Source organism: Bubalus kerabau, chromosome 15, assembly GCF_029407905.1.
Source record: "Bubalus kerabau isolate K-KA32 ecotype Philippines breed swamp buffalo chromosome 15, PCC_UOA_SB_1v2, whole genome shotgun sequence".
Taxonomy (NCBI): domain Eukaryota; kingdom Metazoa; phylum Chordata; class Mammalia; order Artiodactyla; family Bovidae; genus Bubalus; species Bubalus kerabau.
In genome coordinates this window covers 40156530-40177063 of record NC_073638.1, presented here as the reverse complement: position 1 = coordinate 40177063, position 20534 = coordinate 40156530, and the positions used below count along the sequence as shown (strand labels likewise).

At 48.9% G+C, this 20534-nt stretch overlaps 2 protein-coding genes and 1 long non-coding RNA gene across 18 annotated transcripts in view; 2 read left to right on the top strand and 1 right to left on the bottom strand.

The window, feature by feature from the left end:
- PARVA (parvin alpha) overlaps window positions 1-6624 on the top strand; it is a 181290-nt gene extending 174666 nt beyond the window's left edge. For all 3 annotated transcript variants that reach the window (XM_055548607.1, XM_055548602.1, XM_055548606.1), the window contains one exon: window positions 3815-6624. In XM_055548607.1, the coding sequence (XP_055404582.1) occupies window positions 3815-3891 (77 nt within the window). In that variant the 3' untranslated portion in view covers window positions 3892-6624. The remainder of the gene's footprint in view (window positions 1-3814) is intronic.
- Window positions 1-19316, bottom strand: part of LOC129628937 (uncharacterized) — a 46534-nt gene extending 27218 nt beyond the window's left edge. For 2 of the 14 annotated variants that reach the window (XR_008703003.1, XR_008703009.1), the window contains exons 1-3: window positions 18181-19309; window positions 17651-17871; window positions 11400-11635 (exon numbers count right to left, since the gene is read on the bottom strand). Coding sequence is in view for 5 of the 14 variants with exons in the window: in XM_055548612.1 (XP_055404587.1) it covers window positions 17269-17372; window positions 17651-17871; window positions 18181-18305 (450 nt within the window). In the remaining 9 variants the exon portion in view is untranslated. Of the gene's footprint in view, window positions 1-11399; window positions 11636-16664; window positions 17373-17650; window positions 17872-18180 lie in introns of those variants that run through there. The other 12 variants (XR_008703008.1, XR_008703004.1, XR_008703006.1 and 9 more) reach the window with 12 other exon arrangements.
- Window positions 16039-17488, top strand: LOC129628938 (uncharacterized). The gene is made up of 2 exons (XR_008703012.1): window positions 16039-16503; window positions 16637-17488. It is a non-coding gene; the product is annotated as an uncharacterized LOC129628938 (long non-coding RNA).
- Window positions 19317-20534: the final 1218 nt, after the last annotated feature.

Here is a 20534-nt window from a genome sequence, read left to right as displayed (position 1 = left end):
GAATCACTGTGTTGTACACCTGAAACGAATGTAATATTGTAAACCAACTTATTTCAATAAAAGAAGAACTAAAATTAATTAGGTTAAATGGACATTTTGAAACCTTTTCCCATATTGGCCATTTTCTTTCTCAAGCAACCTTAGAACTCACCTGTCTTTAAAAGAGAAAAACAAATCCTCTCATCTCCATCCGTGTCTGTCCTTCATCAGGCTCCCAAGTCCCTCCTTTGCACCCACGCCCACTGCTCATACTGCTGTGAACACTTTGCCTCCACCTATAAGTGGCCATGCTCTCTCCCAAGCCACCAGTAGGACCATGTCCCCTGAGACTCTTTCCAGCTCTTACCTTCTTGGGAGCATATGGCTCTACTAGTCATCCCCTCTTTCTGGAATTTTCTTTCTTGGCTTCCAGGACACTGGGCAATTATTCATTCATTTCAGTTCAGTTCAGTCGCTCAGTCACGTCTGACTCTTTGCGACCCCATGAACCGCAGCACACCAGGCCTCCCTGTCCATCTCCAACTCCCGGAGTCCACCCAAACCCATGTCCATCGAGTCAGTGATGCCATCCAACCATCTCATCCTCTGTCGTCCCCTTCTCCTCCTGCCCTCAATCTTTCCCAGCATCAGGGTCTTTTCCAATGAGTCAGCTCTTTGCATGAGGTGGCCAAAGTACTGGAGTTTCAGCTTCAGCAACAGTTCATTCATTCATCTCCTACTAATATGTCTGAGGTCTGTGCATGCCAGGTACCAGGCCAGGCACTGGAGCAAAACACGATCAATTCTCTGCAGTCACATTGCTCAGAGTCCAGGCAGAGACAGATTTCATCAAATAAGCACACAAATCATTGATTTAGAACTGGAGAGAGTGCTGTGAAGGAAGAGTGTGAGAGTTTTGAGAACATAAGACAGGGTGCCCTCACCAAGACCACATGTCAGACTTCATGAAGGAGGCAGTGCTTTGAGCTGAGGTCTACAAGAGGATCAGGAGTCAGCTACTTGGGAAGAACAATCTAGGTGTTTAACAGTGTGTGCAGAGGCTGAGATAATGGAGGACAGCCTATTGGGAGGTTGTAAAAGAAAGCCAGTGTGGTCAGTGCAGAGTGAATGAGCAGAACATGGCATGACATGAGATTGGAGAGGTGGGCTGGAGTCAGCTTTTGCCCTGTGAAACCATGGATGAGGATTTTGGGCTTTAAGTGACATGGCTGTATGACCATACAAGCTGTGAGCTGCACACCTCCTGTTAGTCACTCAGTCATGTCCGACTCTTTGTGACCCTACGGACTATAGCCCACCAGGCTCCTCTGTCCATAGAATACTGGAGTGGGAAGCCATTCCCTATTCCAGGGGATCTTCCCGACCCAGGGATCGAACCTGGGTCTCTTGCATTATAGGCACATTTTTTACCACCTCAGCCACCAGGGAAACCTCCTAGGACCAGAGTTATGTTGTTATCTATGGTAACACTGTGCAAATGTGAATAATATACCGTGGAGTGTGCATCTTGCACAACCATACCCAGAAACCAAGTAGTCTAACTGCAGTGAGTACAATGGACAGGAGAGGGCAAGAGGCTTTGAGGAGCCCAGTTAGGAACCAGCGGCAGTGGCCGCAGTGTTACCTTACCTGCCCCTTCACACACTCCCTTGTTGAGCTCACCTTTGCCCCTGTCTGCCTCTCTAGCAGTTCCTCCTTAGGCTAACTCCCTAATCTTTGACTTGGGTGGAATTTAAGGAACACTCAACATCAGGCAGTAAGGGGAGGACAGGAATTAGCCCAGAGGATATGGGACTGTATTTGGAAGAAAGTGATTCAGCCTGACCAGGGCGAGGTAGCAGGTCTCAGCTACGGGTCAGGATCCCAATTAGAGGCTCAGATCTGTGCAGGAACCAACACGGAAGCAGAAAGGGGGCTGCACTCCAGGTCTGGCGGCTGGTCCCTGAGCCCCTGGTCTATCAGCAAGAGAGCTTGGAGCAGAGTCTGAGCCCCGCAGGGTGGAGCAGGATTGGTGTACAACTGAGACGAGGCCTGGGCAGGAGCAGGCAGGAGGCTTTCCAGGAGTTGAGGGAGCCCTCAGGAGATTCCCGAGCCCTGGGCCCTCGGCTTCTGGCCCAGTCGGTCTTAATCTTTGCGGGGCTGGGACCTGGGCACGCCTGACTCTTGCAGTAGCCACAGCTGCCTGCGTTCCCAGGCTAAGACCTGGAGCCACTGGAACCCCCGCTCCCCACTCTGCTGGTCCTGAATAATCCCCGTTCCTATTTACCAGGCCACTGCGGGAGCCCTGACCTTGTCCCCTAACCCTTCTCTCACAGCAGCTCAGCCTCCTCTCTCCCACTTTTGAATCCTAGAGCATTTATTATTTTCTATTCTCTGACATCATTTACTTCATCTGACGTTCTGCACAGTTAGGTTTTTTTTTCTAATAACTTTTACTATGAAAAATATCGCATAAAGAGTGGCACATAAAAGTGTGGGTTAGTGAAATATTCTACGAGCCACCTGTAACTAGCACCCAGTTCAAGGGAAACAGCCACCCCGGCTCCTGAAATTTCCCTCCACTTGCCCTTTTTCGACTTATGTAATCCTCAACCTCAACTCTCCCGCCTTGTATAGTCATTAGGCTTTCACCTTTTTCTTTTTTTAACTTTTCCTTATAATTACCACAGTTTGTAACTCTATATGGGCTTCCCAGGTGGCTCAGTGGGGAAAGAATCCACCTGCAATGCAGGAGATGCAAGAGACATGGGTTTCATCCCAGGTCAGGAAGATCACCTGGAGGAGGGCATAGCAATACCTACTCCAGTATTCTTGCCTGGACAGTTCCATGGACAGAGGAGCCTGGCAGACTACAGTCCACAGGGTCGCAAAGACTTGGACACAACTGAAGCGACAGAGCACACACAAGCATGTAGCCCTATAGTAGGCAAAGAGTTCCTGTTTTACATTTTCTCTAAGCTGGTTCTTCAGGGAAGGCTCTCCAGCAGGGTCATGAGTGCAGAGGGGCCAGAGCAGAGCCTCGTGGGGAGAAGGTGGAGAAGTCAGCGTCAGCAGAGGGTTAGTGAGGCAGCCAGAGAAAGTGACCAGTGGAGAGAGGAACAGAGAGAGGGGACAGGGGAAGTGAGGGGGGAGGAAGTGGTTGCATGAAAGCTCAGGACCCTCAGTGGAATTCTCCTGATAATAGAGTCCAGCTCCCAGTCTCAAACCTGGCCACCTTGCTCTGTCCTTAATCTTTCAGATGACACCTGTCTACCCAGTATTCCCTGCCAGGTGGGCTCCTATGCCATCTAGGGGCCCGCCCTCCCTTCTTAAAGGAGAGGTGGCTTAGTCGTAAGCCACCACCTCATCCCCCACTGTAGCCCCAGGCTATCCCCTCCTTTCCACCACTCACAGCTGGCTCTGTGGTGCAGGGTAAAGGCAGAGGGGCCCCCAGACACAGGTGAGACCATGGACAGAGTCAGGTCAGGTTCCTCGCACCTGAGATGCTGATTCCAGGGCAAAGGCTGCGTGCCCTGGAGCCCGCTGTCTTTCAGTGAGAGGTGCAACACCCACACCCCAGCACCTCTGCCCCTCACTGCCCCCTGCTCTGAAGTCTTGCTGCATAGCCCTCCCATCCTTCAATGCCCACCTGACCCTGGTTGGCTTGTGGGGCTGCTCTTCTGTCCTAGCAGGACAGGGAGGTGGCTCTTCAGGAGCACACCACTCCCCTGGGACCATGCTGGGCACCCATGGTGGGTGGCAGGAGGAAGGGGACAACCAATGCCAATTTGGGCACCACTGAAGAAATGTGTTTTTTGTTTTGTTTCCTATGCAGACATCGTCAACTGTGACCTGAAATCTACCCTGCGAGTGTTGTACAACCTCTTCACCAAGTACCGGAACGTGGAGTGAGGGTCAGACTGGACCATCCCCGGAAGCGCCTTATCCTGCTTACTCCTGTCTCCTGCTCTGTGCTCTCCTCCAAGTCCAGCTGCTCTTTTCTCCGAGATAGTGGGAACTGAGATCAGGAAGGAAATGACCTCAGTGGGCTGACCTGACCTCCTAGGCTCTGAGGCTGACCCCACAATGGCTGTGAAGGTTGTCCCATCCTGGTACCAGGTCCAGATTTCCTTCTGTGTAATCTGGAACCGGCTTAGGCACAAGAGCCCATCCACCCACCTACCCACCCTCACAAGATGAAAACAAAGATAAGAGTTACCATTTAATGGGTGTAACCTATGGGCTGGGCACCATGCTAAGTGCTCTGACCTACTCCAACTTGTGAATACTCATGACTCCCACTGAAAAAGATGTTATCATCCCCTTTTACAGATAAGGAAACTGAGGCTCAGAGAGGTTACGTGACTTGCTAGAAGCTGCCGTTTGTTTTGCTTCTTTGAAGAACATATTCGTTAATAACTAGCCCATTATGTTACATTCTCTGTACATTCTGTACTTGCGTTTACATGTCTGTATATGCATGCATGTGCACCTGCGCCCTCCAAGAAGATAGGACCCCTGATCTCAGCACCAGGCAGGCTAGGTCAGGACTCAGTGGTTCACACTGAAATTGGCAAATCGAATTTAGCCCAATTAATAGTGTGTGTGTGGCAGGAGCTGTATCCCTCAACTCCTTTGTACAGATGAAAATTACTCTTAATTCCTTCAGATTTGTAATAACCCCTTATTCTAGTTTCAGGGTGACATTTGGAAAGGATTCTGTTTGAAATTAATGGAGTGGCACATTTTGCAGCCTTTTTGCCTGATTGCATGTAATGGAAGTGCCCTATATTTTCCTACAAAATAAGTCCTTGATTCATTATCGTTAGGCAAATGTACAATATACCCAGGCACCGCAGAGAGCTGGGCACAGGCCCATGCGAGCAGGGCTTGGGAAGCAGGGCTCTTCAACAGGGACTCTTGAGCTTTAAAGAAAGGAACTCCTTTTTGCCCTCTAATTGATCATTTAGACCATTTCTGGCGAAGTCTACCCACATGCAATTACTGGCTAATTCAGGCAAGCAAAAATGCAAGTTATTTAGACCCAATCTGAGTAGGTTTCCTTGCGTGGGTTACCCGCAGGCTTGTGGTTACATGGATCCCCTCTACATGAACCCAAGTTTGGAATACAGGGCTCAAGTTGTCTCAGCCTGAAGGGCCTGGGATAGGAAAGGGGCTGAAGGGGGGTGACTAGGAGGACAAGAAGCGTGGGGCAAATACTTGCACACTTAGCATACAGGGGGACATCCTCAGACTGAGGGATGTGGCTTGTGGTATTTAACATTTGTACTCTAAGTTGACCAAAGCCTTGGGACAGGTAATAACTTGTACTGATATATCTTCATTATAGAATTTTCTGAAGTATGCTAGGTGGACACCAGCCTGTATCCCCACCTCTGGATGTCTGTGCCTACTTTAGTACTACTTGAGGCCCAGTTGCACAAAGCCCCTCTCTGATTTGAGGAATTGATCGTGATCTCTATCTACACCACCCAGAGGGAGGCCTTCCGTCGTGTCCAAACATTCCTTCCTGCTTTTCATCAATTCTTACTCTATAGTCTCGCAGTCACTCAAAACCCATATAATTTCAATATACTACTTATTTCTGGAGAGATTTCACTCTAAGAAGTATTATTCAGCATTTAAGATGCAAAGAAAATGTACTCTCTTGTGTCAATCTGTGTAAAAGAATACAATCTTTTTTTACATAATTAGTGAAATAATTCATTTGTCATTAAGAAACACTAAATACAGTACTATCTCTGTTTGCTCTTTTTTAAATTCCTGATAGCAATTCAGCATAAATAATTACTTTGTCTCCTTGAGCAATACTAAGGCAGATGAAAAAAGAGAAATGAACTCATTTAAATGTGCTTTGCTATATGAATTTTGTCTCCATGTTGTGCTTTTTTCTTATATTCAAGCTGCAAATGGACAGTGGACAAGTGACTTATGAAGAGCACTCCTTTTTGTATTTTACATATGTACTATATGAAAACACATCAGAACACTTGGAAATTCTTTTAATAGTAGGTCCAATCTGTCAGAAAATGGTGTTTTGAGACCAAGGTCTTTACCTTACTCTAAATTCCAGGGCTTGGGCCTGGTTTTATAACCCTGCCATCTCATTTAGAGGTTTTTCTTTACCTTATGGAACCTCGTGCCTAATACATGACTGTTTTTGAAGGGGGGTAAAAGGCATCAGAAAACAAATAAACCAAATGTAACCTTTGTCTCTTTTAAAAGAGAAAAAAAAAGCTGAGGCAAAAATCAAGTCTCTGTAGCCTCACTGGATCCTTTTTTCCTCTTTTCTAAATTTAGATTCTTTCATATTTTTAATAGTTAATGTGTAAATTGTGCAAAATTCAAAAAGCATGAATGGATATCTAGTGAAAAACCCAGTCTTCCTCCCTCCTTTTTTCCCAGCAGACAATACCTGTCTCCAGAGGCAACTATTGTTTCTAGTATTTGCTTCCAGATACCCCAACAATATAAAGTATATACATGTCTGTCAACATATATAAGACTATTTTAAGCATAAATAGCATATTATACATACTATCATGCACACTGCTTTTTTCCATTTAATGTTCTATCTTAGAGATTATTTTGTGCTGGGTATTAAAACTCTCATTAAACTGAGACTATGAAGTGAAGTGAAGTCGCTTAGTCATGCCCGACTCTATGCGACCCCATGGACAGTAGCCTGCATCATGCTCCTCCGTCTATGGAATTTTCCAGGCAAGAGTACTGGAGTGGGTTGCCATTTCCTTCTCCAGGGAATCTTCCCTACCCAAGGATCGAACCCAGGTCTCCCGCATTGTAGACAAACGCTTTACCGTCTGAGCTACTTATATATGTATGAAAGTGAAAGTGAAGTCGCTCAGTTGTGTCCGACTCTTTGCGACCCCATGGACTGTAGCCTACCAGGCTCCTCCGTCCATGGGATTTTCCAAGCAAGAATACTGGAGTGGAAACTGAGAATATGAGTACTTTATAAAGCCAGATGCACATCCCTGCTCTGTATGAGCTAGAAAATGAAAGCCCCACCAGAAGGAGGTAATGTTCTAAACAGTCAAGACTGGGACCTACTGGAGTGGGGGTGGAGAGGACATTACCAGAAACATTCCCTTGTGTCCTCAACTGAATTTATTTCTTAAAGGCCTCTTTTGGATCATTATGGTAAATGGTGTACAGTTTGATTAAGCTTGTAGTTGTACATATTACTAGGGCTACTAATTTGTAATTGACTCAGAAAATACTAAAAGTTACTGAGTAGCCACAGTATCCTGCTACAAGCCCAGCCACCCATGCAGAGCCCGTCTACTCTATGCGAAGGCTCCAACTTCACATGTGCAGGCACAGAGCTGACATTTCCAAAGTCTGGGAGAAGGACTCTTTATCAGCACATCATCAATGTTGTCTTGAGTTGGTTGCTATTTGCAATTGCTGCTCTTGGTACTTTTTAATTATGAATTACAGTTAGCTTAGCTTTATCATTATCAGTTTATTTTGTTGTGGTTTTCCTGGTTAACCCAACAGAGTACACTGAAGCTTATTTGCATCAACAGTATCCCTGGGCTGTAATTTACCAATAACTTGATTCTCAGACATGTATACATTGTGGTTCAAATATGAATCATCCATACTCCAGTGCTAGAACAAATGTATACATAATCCACTCCCCCTAAATTATCATTAATTTATTTTTCCAGTGGAAAATGAGACTAGATGGAGTCGGTAAGTCAAGCAGTTTTGCCCTAAGTAGGGGCTGATCAAAAATAATTTCAGATCCACTGCACTTAATTACAACCCCACCTCAAGAACTCTACCTACATACAACATACTAAAGATGCCAAAAGGGTGTGTTCTGAAACCTCCGTTAATGCTAATATTGCATGCAATCTCCACCCCCGCCCAAACTTCGCTTATATCCGTTGGAAAATTCGAGAGTTGCTGCAAATACTGAGAACGAGAAGACTAAATTGAGATGCAATTACTGGGTGGTTGGCGGACTGATCAGCTTCCTAACACTTGTAGATTCAGGTTCCAGTAAAAGACCAATGTAGGAGCTGCTCACTGTTATAACTGCAAAGATTCTATCTGCACACAGTGAATTTTGACTGTTTTTTCCTCTCTCTTTCCTAAAAAATATAAACCCAGGCTAGCTACAAGATTTGCTCATGCCCGATACTTCGCTCTGGTAGTGTTTGCACATGTGTTCATGATGCTAGCCAGGCACCATGAGGGTGCTCAATGGAGGATGCCCAGTCCCCACCCCACGCTCGACAATCTTTTGAGATTTGCAGATTTCCCAGGCAGGAAGCACCGCTGAAGCATCTTTTAAAAGTACATTCTGTAGGATGTAAATAGATGTGAGGTGAAAAATGTTACCCTTGAGTTGAGAAAACAAGAGGCCAAAGAAAATTAAACTACCTTTCTATGGTTTGGGTTTTATTTTTTGCTTTTTTTTTTTTTTTTCTCATTGGAGCCTGACTCAGTGTTCCTTGCACTAATGAAGATTATGACTCTCTAAGGGGAGACCAGAAGAGGGCATCCCAATCGTGCTTGACCACGGGACTTATTTGGTCCCTGAAGAATTTGCAGGCTGAGTACTCTGTGGAACTCATCCATTCATTTAGCCCTTAGGCCACATGGTCTAGAAGTATGTATTGAGTGTCTACGATGCATTAGGTGAACTGTGACCAGTGGCCATCAAGGCTCACTCATAGAGCTTAAAAATAATCACAAATTAAAGGTACTGACAAATTGAGATGACCTCTGTGGAGAAGTACATAAAACTTTGAAGGAGGTCTCATTTAGATTTTGAGGTCAAGAGAGGTCCCTGGCAAAGTAATATTTTAAAGTGACACCTGAGGGAGTTTCCTGGTGATCCAAAGGTTAAGAATCCACCTTACGAAGCAAGGAACACAGGTTGGATCCCTGGCCGGGGAACAAAGATCCCACATGCCAAGAAGCAGCTAAGCCTGTGTGCATAACTACTGAGCCCACGTGCCCCAACTAGAGTCCGTGCATCACAACAAAAGATCCCACGTGATGCAACGAAGATCCGACACAGCCAAATTAAAAAAACATTTTTTTAAAAAGACATTCTAATAAATAAAAATAAAGTGACACCAGAATCGCTGAGCTATTCAAGTAAAGAATATTAAGAACAGGATCCCAGCTAGGAGAAGACTCAGTTCCCTGAACAAACTGGTAGGAAGTCAGGATGGCTCGAGTACAGAGTTAGAGGGGAGAAGAGGTGTCAGATAAAAGGATTACAGATTCTATCATAGGAAAAATGGGAAGCAATGTATGTTTTTTAAAAAGCCTTCCGGCCACTGGGTGGGAAAACTGGAGAAACCTATGTCAGTAATATGGACTGCCCTTCCCATCTCCTTACCATGGTTGTGGCTGGAGAGCAAAGGGCCCAGGAGAGGAGCTCCAGCTTCTGCCCCGCCCCACGCTAGTCTGGTCTCAAGCCTGCATAGGAAGCCTGGGTGTGCTATCCAAAGGCAAGGCCTGCTGGGCGCTCCTAATACTGTACCCTCCTGCAGGGATCCAAGGAGCTCTCAGGCATCCCCGTCCTCTCTACATTTGGGTCTTATGAGACGAGCTAAAGAACCAAAGGGGGCTTCCCAAGTGGTGGAGTGGTAAAGAAACCGCCTGCCAATGCAGGAGACCCAAGAGATGCTGTTTCGATCCCTGGATCAGGAAGATCCCCTGGAGCAGGATTTCCAGTTATTCTTGCCTGAAAAATTCCATGGACAGAAGAGCCTGGTGGGGTACAGTCCATGGGGTTGCAAATAGTCGGACATGACTGAACACACACACAAGGAAACCAGAAGGCTGGATGAGGCTGCACATGTAAAGCAAAGCAAAGGAGCGCCTACCAGCCAGAAAGCTGTGCCCTGGGGACCAGCGCCTCCAACCTGCTTACCAGAGGACTTGTACTATCTCATCCCTATTCGGGTTCAATGTGGGGAATGGGAACACTGTTCTGCAGCCCGGGCACAGGGCAAGGTATAGGGTTCCTGGAAGTGGAGTAATAATTTCATTTTCCCAATTATTATTAATCAGCATGAATTATTATTATTACATAAGGCCTACCAAAAGTGGGTCACTTATGCTGCACAGTTAGGGTCTTGTGAAATATCTTTCATAGGAAAGTAGTATATTATTTTCATTGGAAGTGAAATACCAGAAATATTAGAAGACACCCCCACTTGGGAGCTCCTTGGTTGGAAACCAGCCCAGTGGGTACCTGCCCCACAAGCAAACTTCTCCTTAGCCGGCTCCCTGGCCCAAGCAATCAGGATTCTTGCCTCGACTCCCCTCTGCACACTGTGGGCACTAGCCTTGATGCTGGCATTTAAAAGGGCACTTAGGAATTTCTGAGAAGCCCCAATGATTAAGATAAACGATGTTTTATCAGTGAAATGAACTTTTCATTTCTTGTTATTGATTTTCATGTTTTCACATTTTCAGATGTCGTTTATTTGCCCTGGGGTGGCATTCCAAGACACACAAACGTCATTAAGGCAACCACTTTAAAGAGTGCCCTGTTTTATTGAGGTGGACAGGACAATAGATAAATATTTAATCAGCTACACATTTGCTCAGTCTGGGAGCTAGGATTAGGACTGCACGATGCTCAGGCTCTTATGTGTCTTCCTGGAAACCCTGACAATGGCCTCACCACCTGCCCTTTAGAAACACAGTGTTGCCCATAGCAAACATTTGCCAGTGTTTCTGAAAAGCAGCTCCTGGAAGGCTTTCTTCACTCAAGCTTCAGACGACATCCAGTCGCTCCTTAATTGCCACAATACTGGAGAATATACTCTTATGGAACAGGAGACATTTGGCTTGAAATAATAGATAATAAGACAGTCCCCAGTGAGCATGTGCTAAGCTAGGCACTCAGGCCATGGATGCTGCATCTCCTCCATGTTGTGAGTCTCTAGGTGATGAGTGCACATTGCAGGGAGGGGCACTGATTGCATCCTCCGTTCAGTACCTGAGCCCACACTTCCTGAGTCGCCTGCCCTCGTACTGATGAACAAAACACCAAATACCCTGGAACAAGTCCCCAAACTGCACATGATCAGAATGTGATCAAGTTAGAGGATATTTGTGAAATGCCTGCTCTGGGGTCAGCCCCATTCTATGCAGAGAATGGGATCCGAGAGTACAGGATCCCTGTCCAGATGGAGTCCTCCATCCTAATGGGGGTGACAAATGCAGCTCATTTGAGATAATTCAGTGATGAGGCAGGACAGACGCCTTTGAGGGTCCCTAGTTAGCTTCTCCCATAAAATACCCCAGCTGCCATGTAATCCTTAGTGGCATTCGCCCCCAGGATCAGCAATTTCATCTTCCATACAGATTTGGTGCTTCAAAAAATCCACACAACTCACCCGAAAGCCAAATGGAGACTTAGGAACATTTTTCTAAAGTCTTGCTTTTTGTTGGGAAATCACTTCATTCCACAAATTCCAACTAGCCAGCAAGGAGCCCAAAGTCCAGCCTGATGTTTTAACTGCAAGACGTTTTGACTGTGTCACTGCACCCAAAGCTCTCTCTCCACTCCAAATCACCCTTTGTTCAGCCCCGTCGAGAGGCATTGCTGGTCTTAAACCCCAGCACAAAACTGCTGCAAAAAAATCAGAGTGAACATTCACCAGCAACTGGTCACTCTTGGGGGCATCTTCACTTGCCATTGGGTGATCCCTGGCTTCTGCACGTCTCCTCTCAACTCGTGTGAATTACCTTCACCTCCCCAAACACCTGTTCCTACCTTTTCCCCAGGCCACTCTCCCACTTCCTCCCCCTTTAAGTCTCCATCCCTTTCTTCACTAAGAAATCAAAGCTGTATGTGTCATGTTCTTCCCATAACATCAACTTCTCGCTGCCTCTCACTTCTTCCCATCTCAATTTCCAGGCTGCCCCTACCTTCACCTGCCTCATCCAAGACCAGCTCCCTCATTCTCCTACAAACTCAAGCCTCCCTCCTCCAGTATCTTGACTTTTACTCCAAACCATGCCTGTTTCTAGGATGAAAAATACCTGTGTTTGTGTCAGTCCTCCCTGAGATTCCATTTTCCCCCCATTCTTTTCCTTAAGATGTTCCCTGAAAGTCTACAGATCCATACTGATCCCATTTCCTTCCTTTCTTTTTAGAAATTCCTAAAACCTACCACTAGTTTTCAAGAAGCTGAAACTGCTCTCAGTGGTCATCACTACATCTATCAGGCTAACCCAGCCCTTATTTCCCTGGCTGTGGAGCATCTGACCTTGCTGTCCATCACTTCTTTCCAGAAACTCAGCTGCCAAGGTTTCAGAGGCGCTGTGTTCGTCTGCTTCCCTCCCACACTCTGGCTGCTGCTCTGTCTGCTCCCAGGTTCCGTCTTCCTTGCCCCAGCCCCCGATTGTGACTGCCCCCTGGAGGCACCTCCACAATTCTTTCCTTAGGTCTCTCTGTGGCCGCCACCTGTGCCTGCTCTCCCCCAGCCCCGACGTCTCACCCTGCCAGTTGGGCATTTCCAGCTTTATAACATCTCCTTTTGAATGGAGTAGCCCACGTATAACTTGGCACACCCCAAACTGAATTTTTATCCTTCCTACACCGGCTTCTCCTTTAGACATCCCTGTCTCTTGCAGAAGTGGCTTCTTCTTCCCAAGAATCCTTGTTCTCAGATGCGCATGCTCTGAATTTTCTGCTCCCCACACTGCTTTAGCCAATCAGTTGTTAATAATCTCTTCATGAACCGCCTGTCTTGCACTGATTCCCTTCCTCTTCAGGCACTCGGTGATTTCCCTGACTCAGACAGACTCCATCCTCTCACACCTGGACATGAAATGGCCTCTGAAATAGTTTCCCTTTGGGCTATTCCATCTTGTGCATGTTCCCTGCTTAAACTTCTTGAAACACAGCTCAGATAATCTTACACCTTGTCAAACAAAATGAACAGAGGTGCTTCTTGAGAACTTACAGTACGTACTTTATACAAATCTTCTCACTTAACCCTCTCAACAACCCTGTGAGGTGGGTACTATCATCATCCTTATTTTACAGGAAGAAAAATAAAGGCACGGAGAGATTTAGTGACTTGACACAGGTCACATGCCTCGCCAGCGACAGAGCTGGGCTCTGAGCCCGGGCAGCCTGGCTCCAAAGCTCGGGTTCTCACCTAGAACTCCAAAAACATTAGTGGTTTCCACTGTCCACACACCAAAACCCCTTTGCCCACTCAATGTCCCCAGAACCTGGTTCTATACCACCTGACCAATCACTAACTCTTTACATCCAGACAGACCCATCTGTTGCCGGACAACCTTCGTTTCCTGCCAGCAGCTGTTCTCCTTGTCCTTGTTTTTAAATGGAATTCCTGCAACAACCAGGCTCTGACCGATAAGGTTGTTCATTCATCGATTTATTCTTTACTCGTTCAATAAATATTTAGACCTTACCTATGCCTCCAGACACAGTCCTAGGCAAAGAACACCACAGAGAACAAAGTAGACATGTCTCCTCCCCCTGAGTATATACTCCAGACCCAACATGGACCTGGGCTGCATCTCCCATGCTTCTGCTCAGTCTTGTCCCTCTCCACCTGCTATCCCTGCTATTCCCTCTGTCTCTGGGACCAGACCCCCCTTTGGTTGTGTCATACGTAACCTGTGCTTTGCTATAGCCAAGGGTGTTGCCAGGGACAGATGCTGCCTCTTGTGAAAGCTAAGCTTCCAGCCCCTTTCTGCTCAGGAGGCCATGAATCAGTGATGAGTTGCAGCTGTAAAGCAAAGACTTTAAATAAACTCCTGCTGGACTCTGACTATGTGCCAAGCATAGGGTTGGCTCCTGCAGACATCTCAGCAAACTCTCAGGTAGGAACTACAGTTATCCCTATTTTACAGAAGAGAAAACGGTGTCCACAGAGGTTCACCAGCTGGGACTCAAACCCAGCTCTGACTGAAATCTCATTCTTTCCACAATTCCCTGCTGCCTCCATATTCTTATAATCCTGGCCAAGCCAGGCCACACGAGCTAGAAACAGGGATCAGGGACTTCCCTGGAGGTGCAGTGGATAAGAATCCTCCTGGCAATGCAGGGGACGCAGTTTCAATCCCTGGTCTGGGAAGATTCCACATGCTGTGAAGCAACTAAGCCCATGTGTCACAATCACTGAGCCCACACACTGCAATTACTGAAGCGGCACGCCTAGAGCCTGTGCTCCACAAGAGAAGCCCCCGCAATGGAAATCCATGCACCATGACCAAGAGTAGCCCCCTCTCATGCAACTAGAGAAAGCCCACTCGCAGCAGTCAAGACTCAGTGCAGCCAAAGATAAATAAAAATCTTTAAAAAGAGAGCAATGTGGGGCTTGACTTTAACTGTGGATCATCTTAAATACTATATTTATTCTTGGCTTCATTTTATGTATTTCCTCATTTGATTGGCAAAGGAGGAATGGTGGGGCTTTCCTTAACTGACTATAAGAAACTTTATAATTGGGTGAAGAGAAAGTGAAAGTGTTAGTCACTCAGTCATGTCCGATTCTTTTGCAACCCCATGGACTGTAGCCCCCAGGCTCCTCTGTCCATGGGATTCTCCAGGCAAGAATACTGGAGTGGGTTGCCATTTCCTTCTCCAGGGGATCTTCCCAACCCAGGGATTGAACCTGGGTCTCCTGCATTGCAGGCAGATTCTCTACCATCTGAGGCACCAGGGAAACCTAGGGTGAGGAGAGGTTTAACAAAACTCCAAAGGTGTTATTTTGATGGTATGTTCTGTCTTTTCTGCCAAATACTTGGTTACTGGGATGCTCTGAGAAGGGGTGCAGGCATAAAAGTCTGAAGGAGTCTCACTCCCATTCCAAAGACATGGCCTGTCATTGCCCTGGAGTAGCAACTAGGGGAGGCTGTGCAACTTTGGGCAGAAAGCAGGAGACAGGTTGAGTGCAAGGGATGTGGCTGGAGGGAGAGAAGGGCCTGAGTCTGGGCAGGCTGAGGCTGCTGACAATGGCCAGGCCCAGGACCAGCAGCCAGACCTGCTGAGGCCCCACAGGTGTGACTCACACAGGTTCCACAGTCCAGACAGGTATACAGGCAGAAGGACTCCAGCAGGTAGGGCTGAGCCCTGGCAGTAAACAAGGCTTGAGATCACCGAGGGGCTGCCCAACTAGCCTTCTGAGCTCCACTGGGGAATGGCAATGTAGGGAGGGGTCAAGACTGGAACTTAAGGACTTTCCTGGTGGCTCAGTGATTAAGAATCCACCTGCCAATGCAGGGGACATGTGGTCAATTCCTGGTCTGGTAAGATTCCACGTGTTGCGGAACAACTAAGCCCGTGTACCACAACCTCTGAGCCTGCGTGCTGCAACCGCTATGCCTAGAACCTGTGCTCTGCAACAAGAGAAGCCACCACAGTGAGAAGCCCCCTCACGGGAACAAAGGGTAGCCACTGTTGGTGGCAACTAGAGGAAGCCCACATGCAGCAATGAAGACCCAGTGCAGCTAAAAATAACTGACTAAACAAGTTTTAAAAGACAGGCGCGTAAGCCTGTGAGGGGGACGAGAGCCGGGACAAGAGAGCTGCCATCAGAGTGCCCAGGCGCTCTAGCCAGACACTGGGTCTTGAAAAACCCAACCTTTCCAGGGCTGTTGAGCTGCTGTCTGCCTTGAACCCTACCCCCACCCTCTCCAGTCTTCCTTCCCGAACTCCCCAGTCAGGGAGTTGGCTCCTGTGTCTGTGGCTAGGCATATCAGTGGACCCAGGACCCAGCGGTGGGAAACTAAAGAAATGTGATGACAGGCATCCTGGCTCAAAGTCCAGGCCCCGCCCAGACTCCCTGCTCGGACCACGGCTCCACTGGCAGGGCCTGCGTTCAAGCGTGAATGGCTCCGCCGAAAGTCTCTGCTTCCTCCCGCCATGATCCAGGATTACTCACACTGGCCTCCAGATAAATGTAGTTCAAAAAGTTTAAGGTGCCGCATCGATGCATATTTGCAAAAACTATGAGATCACACTTCAGAACGGATTTCCAAGAGAAAGCAAGCAAGCCATACACAGCAGCCATCTTCTCCTTCCTTTAGATTTCCCAATGACACAGGGAGTCAACTTACAAAGACCCACAACTAACCCAGGAAAGAGGGTACAACCATTAGGTACAGCTAGAACCCCTGAAAACGTCTATTTAGAGCAAAAGACCTGGGTTCAAGCCCTGGCCTTTGCTAGCTGTGTTTCATCGGGTGAGTCACTTGACCTCTCTAAGGCTCTTTTTCTGTAGAAAGGTGCAAGGGGAGGCGGGGCTTGTCACACAAAGTATCGGGCTTGGTTCTGTTTGCCTGACTCGGAAGGTGCCAGCTTCCCACCTCACCCTCTTCAGGGCTCCCTCCTGAAGCTGTGTTCCAGCTACGATAGTAACCATCCCAGGCCAAGCAGGACCACAGTATAACCCAGCACTTGTCGAGAGGACTGAATGAGTGTGACTGTGGACACTGTGTAGAGCTGAGAATGCCGGGGTAGGTATGAAGTTCTTATTGCTCTCATTCCGACACGTGCAGGACCAGGGCCAGCCAGTAGCAGCCTGCTCACTCTGTTTCTCACATTCCTATGGCAGACGTGACTAATCGAGCCCGCACTCTTCCTCCTTAGGCTGACCAGTGATGTCTGCCGTGGAGTGGGAGCAAGGGAGGAAAGGAAAGCTATTTGCCAACGCAATGCTGTACAGACTTTACCGCTTGGAAACCCACACAAAGCTCCAATAGGTGCCTGAATGCTAATCGCTGCCCCTGTTTAGGTCAGAAGCCCACTCCTGGAGCCAATAAACTGCAACTGGGAGTAGGGGCAGGAGGTAGAATCCATAAGAGAGTAACCACCAACCAAGCTTGAGAGAAGGAAACATCTACTAGAAGAGAGTGTCTTGTTCCACAATTGTTCTCTTCTGGAAAAGCCACTATTCCAAGCTCTGAGGGTAGCACCAAGCCATATGGGAGATGAGCCAACAAACCCAGGGGGAGTTAAGTGGCATGGCCAAGATGACCCTCTAGAAGAGGCTAGAACCAGCTTCCATGCTTTTTACCTTTGGACAGGCAGCAAGGTTTGCAAACACCCACATATTACCCAACCATCCTTGCAGAGAGAGGCCCACAGACCCTGCAGCCAGAGAGCAGCCTGAAATGTGAGACCTGGCGAGCCCTTGGCCAGGTTCTCAGAGCCTGAGAAGCAACCTCAGTGAAATCCAGAAGGCACTATATCAAGAAGCTGGCAGTTTGGGAACAATCCTGCTAAGTCATAAATGCTTCAAATTCTTCGGCTTTTGCCTTCAGAATTTCTGGCAGCCTCGGGCAGGGGGCAAGTGTTCGCGGACAGACACTGACTCGCCTCGTCTCTGTTGGGGAAGGCCAAGCCAGACTGAGACGGAGAAGCCAGCAGACCAACTCTCCTCTAGAAAAGTCTGCGGGTGGGAAGTGCTTTGCTGTGGATACTCTGGTGCCCACCCAGAACCCCATTAAAACCCAGGCTCCCATGCCCCCACATCCTCTCCCTTTCCCCTACAGCTGCCTCCCAAGCCGCCATCAACCTCAGCCAAGGAGGCAGGTGGTCCAAGTCTACACGCCCTCCCCTGGGGACCCAAGCACTGGTCCACAGTGACACAGAGGCCAGTACCTTGTTTCTGTCCATGCCGTCTCCACGTAACCAGCCCTTCAGAACTCCTGGCGAGAGTTGCAGCTGCCTCGCTGTTGAGCTTTCCTCCCCACCCGCTCCTGCTCCCTCTCAGGTGTTGGCCCTGTGATCCGTGCTCCCAGCAGGTGTATCTTGTTCCCCACTCCCTGTCTGCCTGGCACTGGCAGTCCCCCATCTTAGAGTGGGCTTCCCAGGAAGCTGATCTGCAGAGCGTAGAAAGGGGAGGAAGAGTCATGGGGTCTGGGTGCTGAGAGCACTGTGAAATAATCTCATTCAGCCCCACCACCCCACCGTGGAAACAGCCTGCCAGAGGCCACAGAATGGACTGGTAGTACAGCTGGCCCCAGACGCTCTGACCCCACTACGGGATGATATGAAAATTGCTTATATGTCCGATGTTGGGCTGCACCCCACAGGCCTGCAAGCCTTGTAGTTGTTCAGCCTCAAGACAACTAAACAGTCCAGAGACAGTGACAGAGGCCTCAGTGGTTTCACGGCTAGGGAGACCTTACATGTCTGAAGCAAGGCCAGAGCGACACCCCGCCATGTGCGGTGGGGAGGACACAGCAGAGGTCTTCACCACCCGGAGGAGAAGGCGGCTACTGCTTACAGGGGAACTGACATCAGGTTGGCGCATCAGCTACCAGGGAAACCAGCGGCAGGAGCACGCCCCTCACAACCCCTCAGGTTAATGAACAGCATGAGGTCAAATGTTTTCCTTTTAACAAGCTAGCAGGTGGAGCTGTTACAGCCTAAGGGGCAGGGAACAAGCGTGTTCGTGTCAGCAGGACGGAGGTGAAGCAGGTGTGGGTCAAGCAGGGGGATGTCCAAAGAGCAAGAGGACAGCCATCTTGAGTGGCCTGACCGTACACTTGTATATGTGCTCTGTATATAAGCATTTCCCCTAATCTTCACAGCAGGCCATTAAGGGACATGTCATCAGCTTCATGTTTCACAGATGTTATAAATGAGCTGTCTGCAGCTTAGAGATGGTGGCGCCAAATTCCAAGCCAGGCCTGCACGACTCCCCAGCCTAGACTCTGGGCACTAGCCACAGTGCCGCTAGCTCCTGGGTGAGAACAGGTTGTTTATGACACATATGAGACCCACATGGGTTCTGTCTCCTGATGCCTCTGGGTGAGGATGGCATAGGGAGGCCCTCTGTGGGCGAGGCTGAGCTCCAGGCCTCGGCGGGATCCTGACCCGAATGTGGCCCACGTGTCGAGTCACTCCTTCTGCAGATCAAGTTCCCCCTTACTCCTCAGGGTGACCCTGTGAGGTTGGCCTTCCAGCCCAGGAATGCCAGAACCTGTAGAGTCAGGAGTTAAACCAAATCCCATGCCGCTCCTCAGGGAGGTCCCCAGAGGTGACAGAAATGTGTCGCTCATGTTCTATGAACTAGGCTGAGTCAGAATCGTTGCGACATGGCTCGCGGAGGAGGCAGCAGGCTGCAAGTCCAGGACGATGTTCAGTGGGGGAGGGGGAAGGATGAAAGCCCCCTGATACACCTGCCAGGAGAGAGAAGGGGGGACCTACCTCTGCGCAGGCGAGAATGGGAAATGGGCAGAACACCTGGGGGCAGGCCCACCAGTCCCGTGGGTCCCCCTGCATTGCCCCTCTTGTACACACACCCCAACCCTGTGCACCTCAGGCCATGAGGCTCCTACCTGCAAGGTCAGCCTCCTTCAGGCCCTGAGCCCACAGAGGGCACCTCGGTGCCCCAGTGAGGTTATCTTACTCACACTGATGAGCCTAAGAGCCGAGCATTGGCCTCTCGCCATTTCCCAACACCCCTGCATTTCTGCCCCTGTTTCCTTTCCTATCTCGCTTATTTTCCAAAGGAAGTATTGCTGATCATGAGCCCAACTTTGGCTCCCTTCCCCAGCGGTGGAGGGTAAGGATGTCAGTATTTGTGCCCCCAAATCTGGCTACTGGTTATGGTCTCCTCTAAGGGATAGAGCTCTTGGCCCCAGTGGAGGTGTTGGAGCTGATGATGGAGGCAGTCCTCGGAGGCGACACTGGTATGGCTGCTGAAGCTCACACAAGGTTTAGATGGGCAGACGTGATTCCAATATCCAACATCAGGCAGAGGGAGGAGAATCTGGCCACCTACCTAGCTAGTGACCAGGAGCTCGACAGACTGGAAGCTTTGGGGAAATCCCTGGAGTTCAGCGCTGAGTCCAGAGCCAGAAAAGGCCTCAAGGTCTGGGCTCTGACTACTAGGCTGAAGGGCTGAACTGCACCTGGGTCAGTGATGAAAGCCTTGGAGAAGGTGGGGCCAATCAGGGCATGTTGTCTGGACCCAGAAGAGCCAAGAGTAATCTGTTCCTCCAAAGTGACCCAGGGTAGGCAGGGATATACCACAGGAATCCATAGGAGAGATGGGATGCAAAGGTGCTCAGCCTTGCACAGAAGTGTTGGGGCTGCAGAACGGGGCCGGCCCAGGTAGCACATGAGATGCATCATCAGGCAAGGAGTCCTGGGACCCAGGTTCAAGAGCTAGCTCCACTCCTGAGATGCCGAGAGACCTTGGGCAAGTCATGGCACCTCTGTCTCAGTCAGGCACTAACTTGCAGGAGTCCCTGCGAGAAATGCAAGGGCCACTCAGAAGGAGGGAGAATGTCACAGTTTCAAAGCTGGGGGTGGGGCTAAGGGAGCAGTTCGGGACGCTGAAGCACTGGAAGCAAGCACTGCTGGGGACCTGGTGCCACACCAGGGCTGGGAGCAGGGCCTTCAGGGACCCAACAGGATCTATAGCTGCAAGAAAGGGCCGCCAAAAGGGAGCTGTGGCTTTTGGTGGAAGAATCTACTCACTACTGCCAAACTGAGGCTGGGCAGGGAGGAGCAGGGGGTAAACACCCCCTCT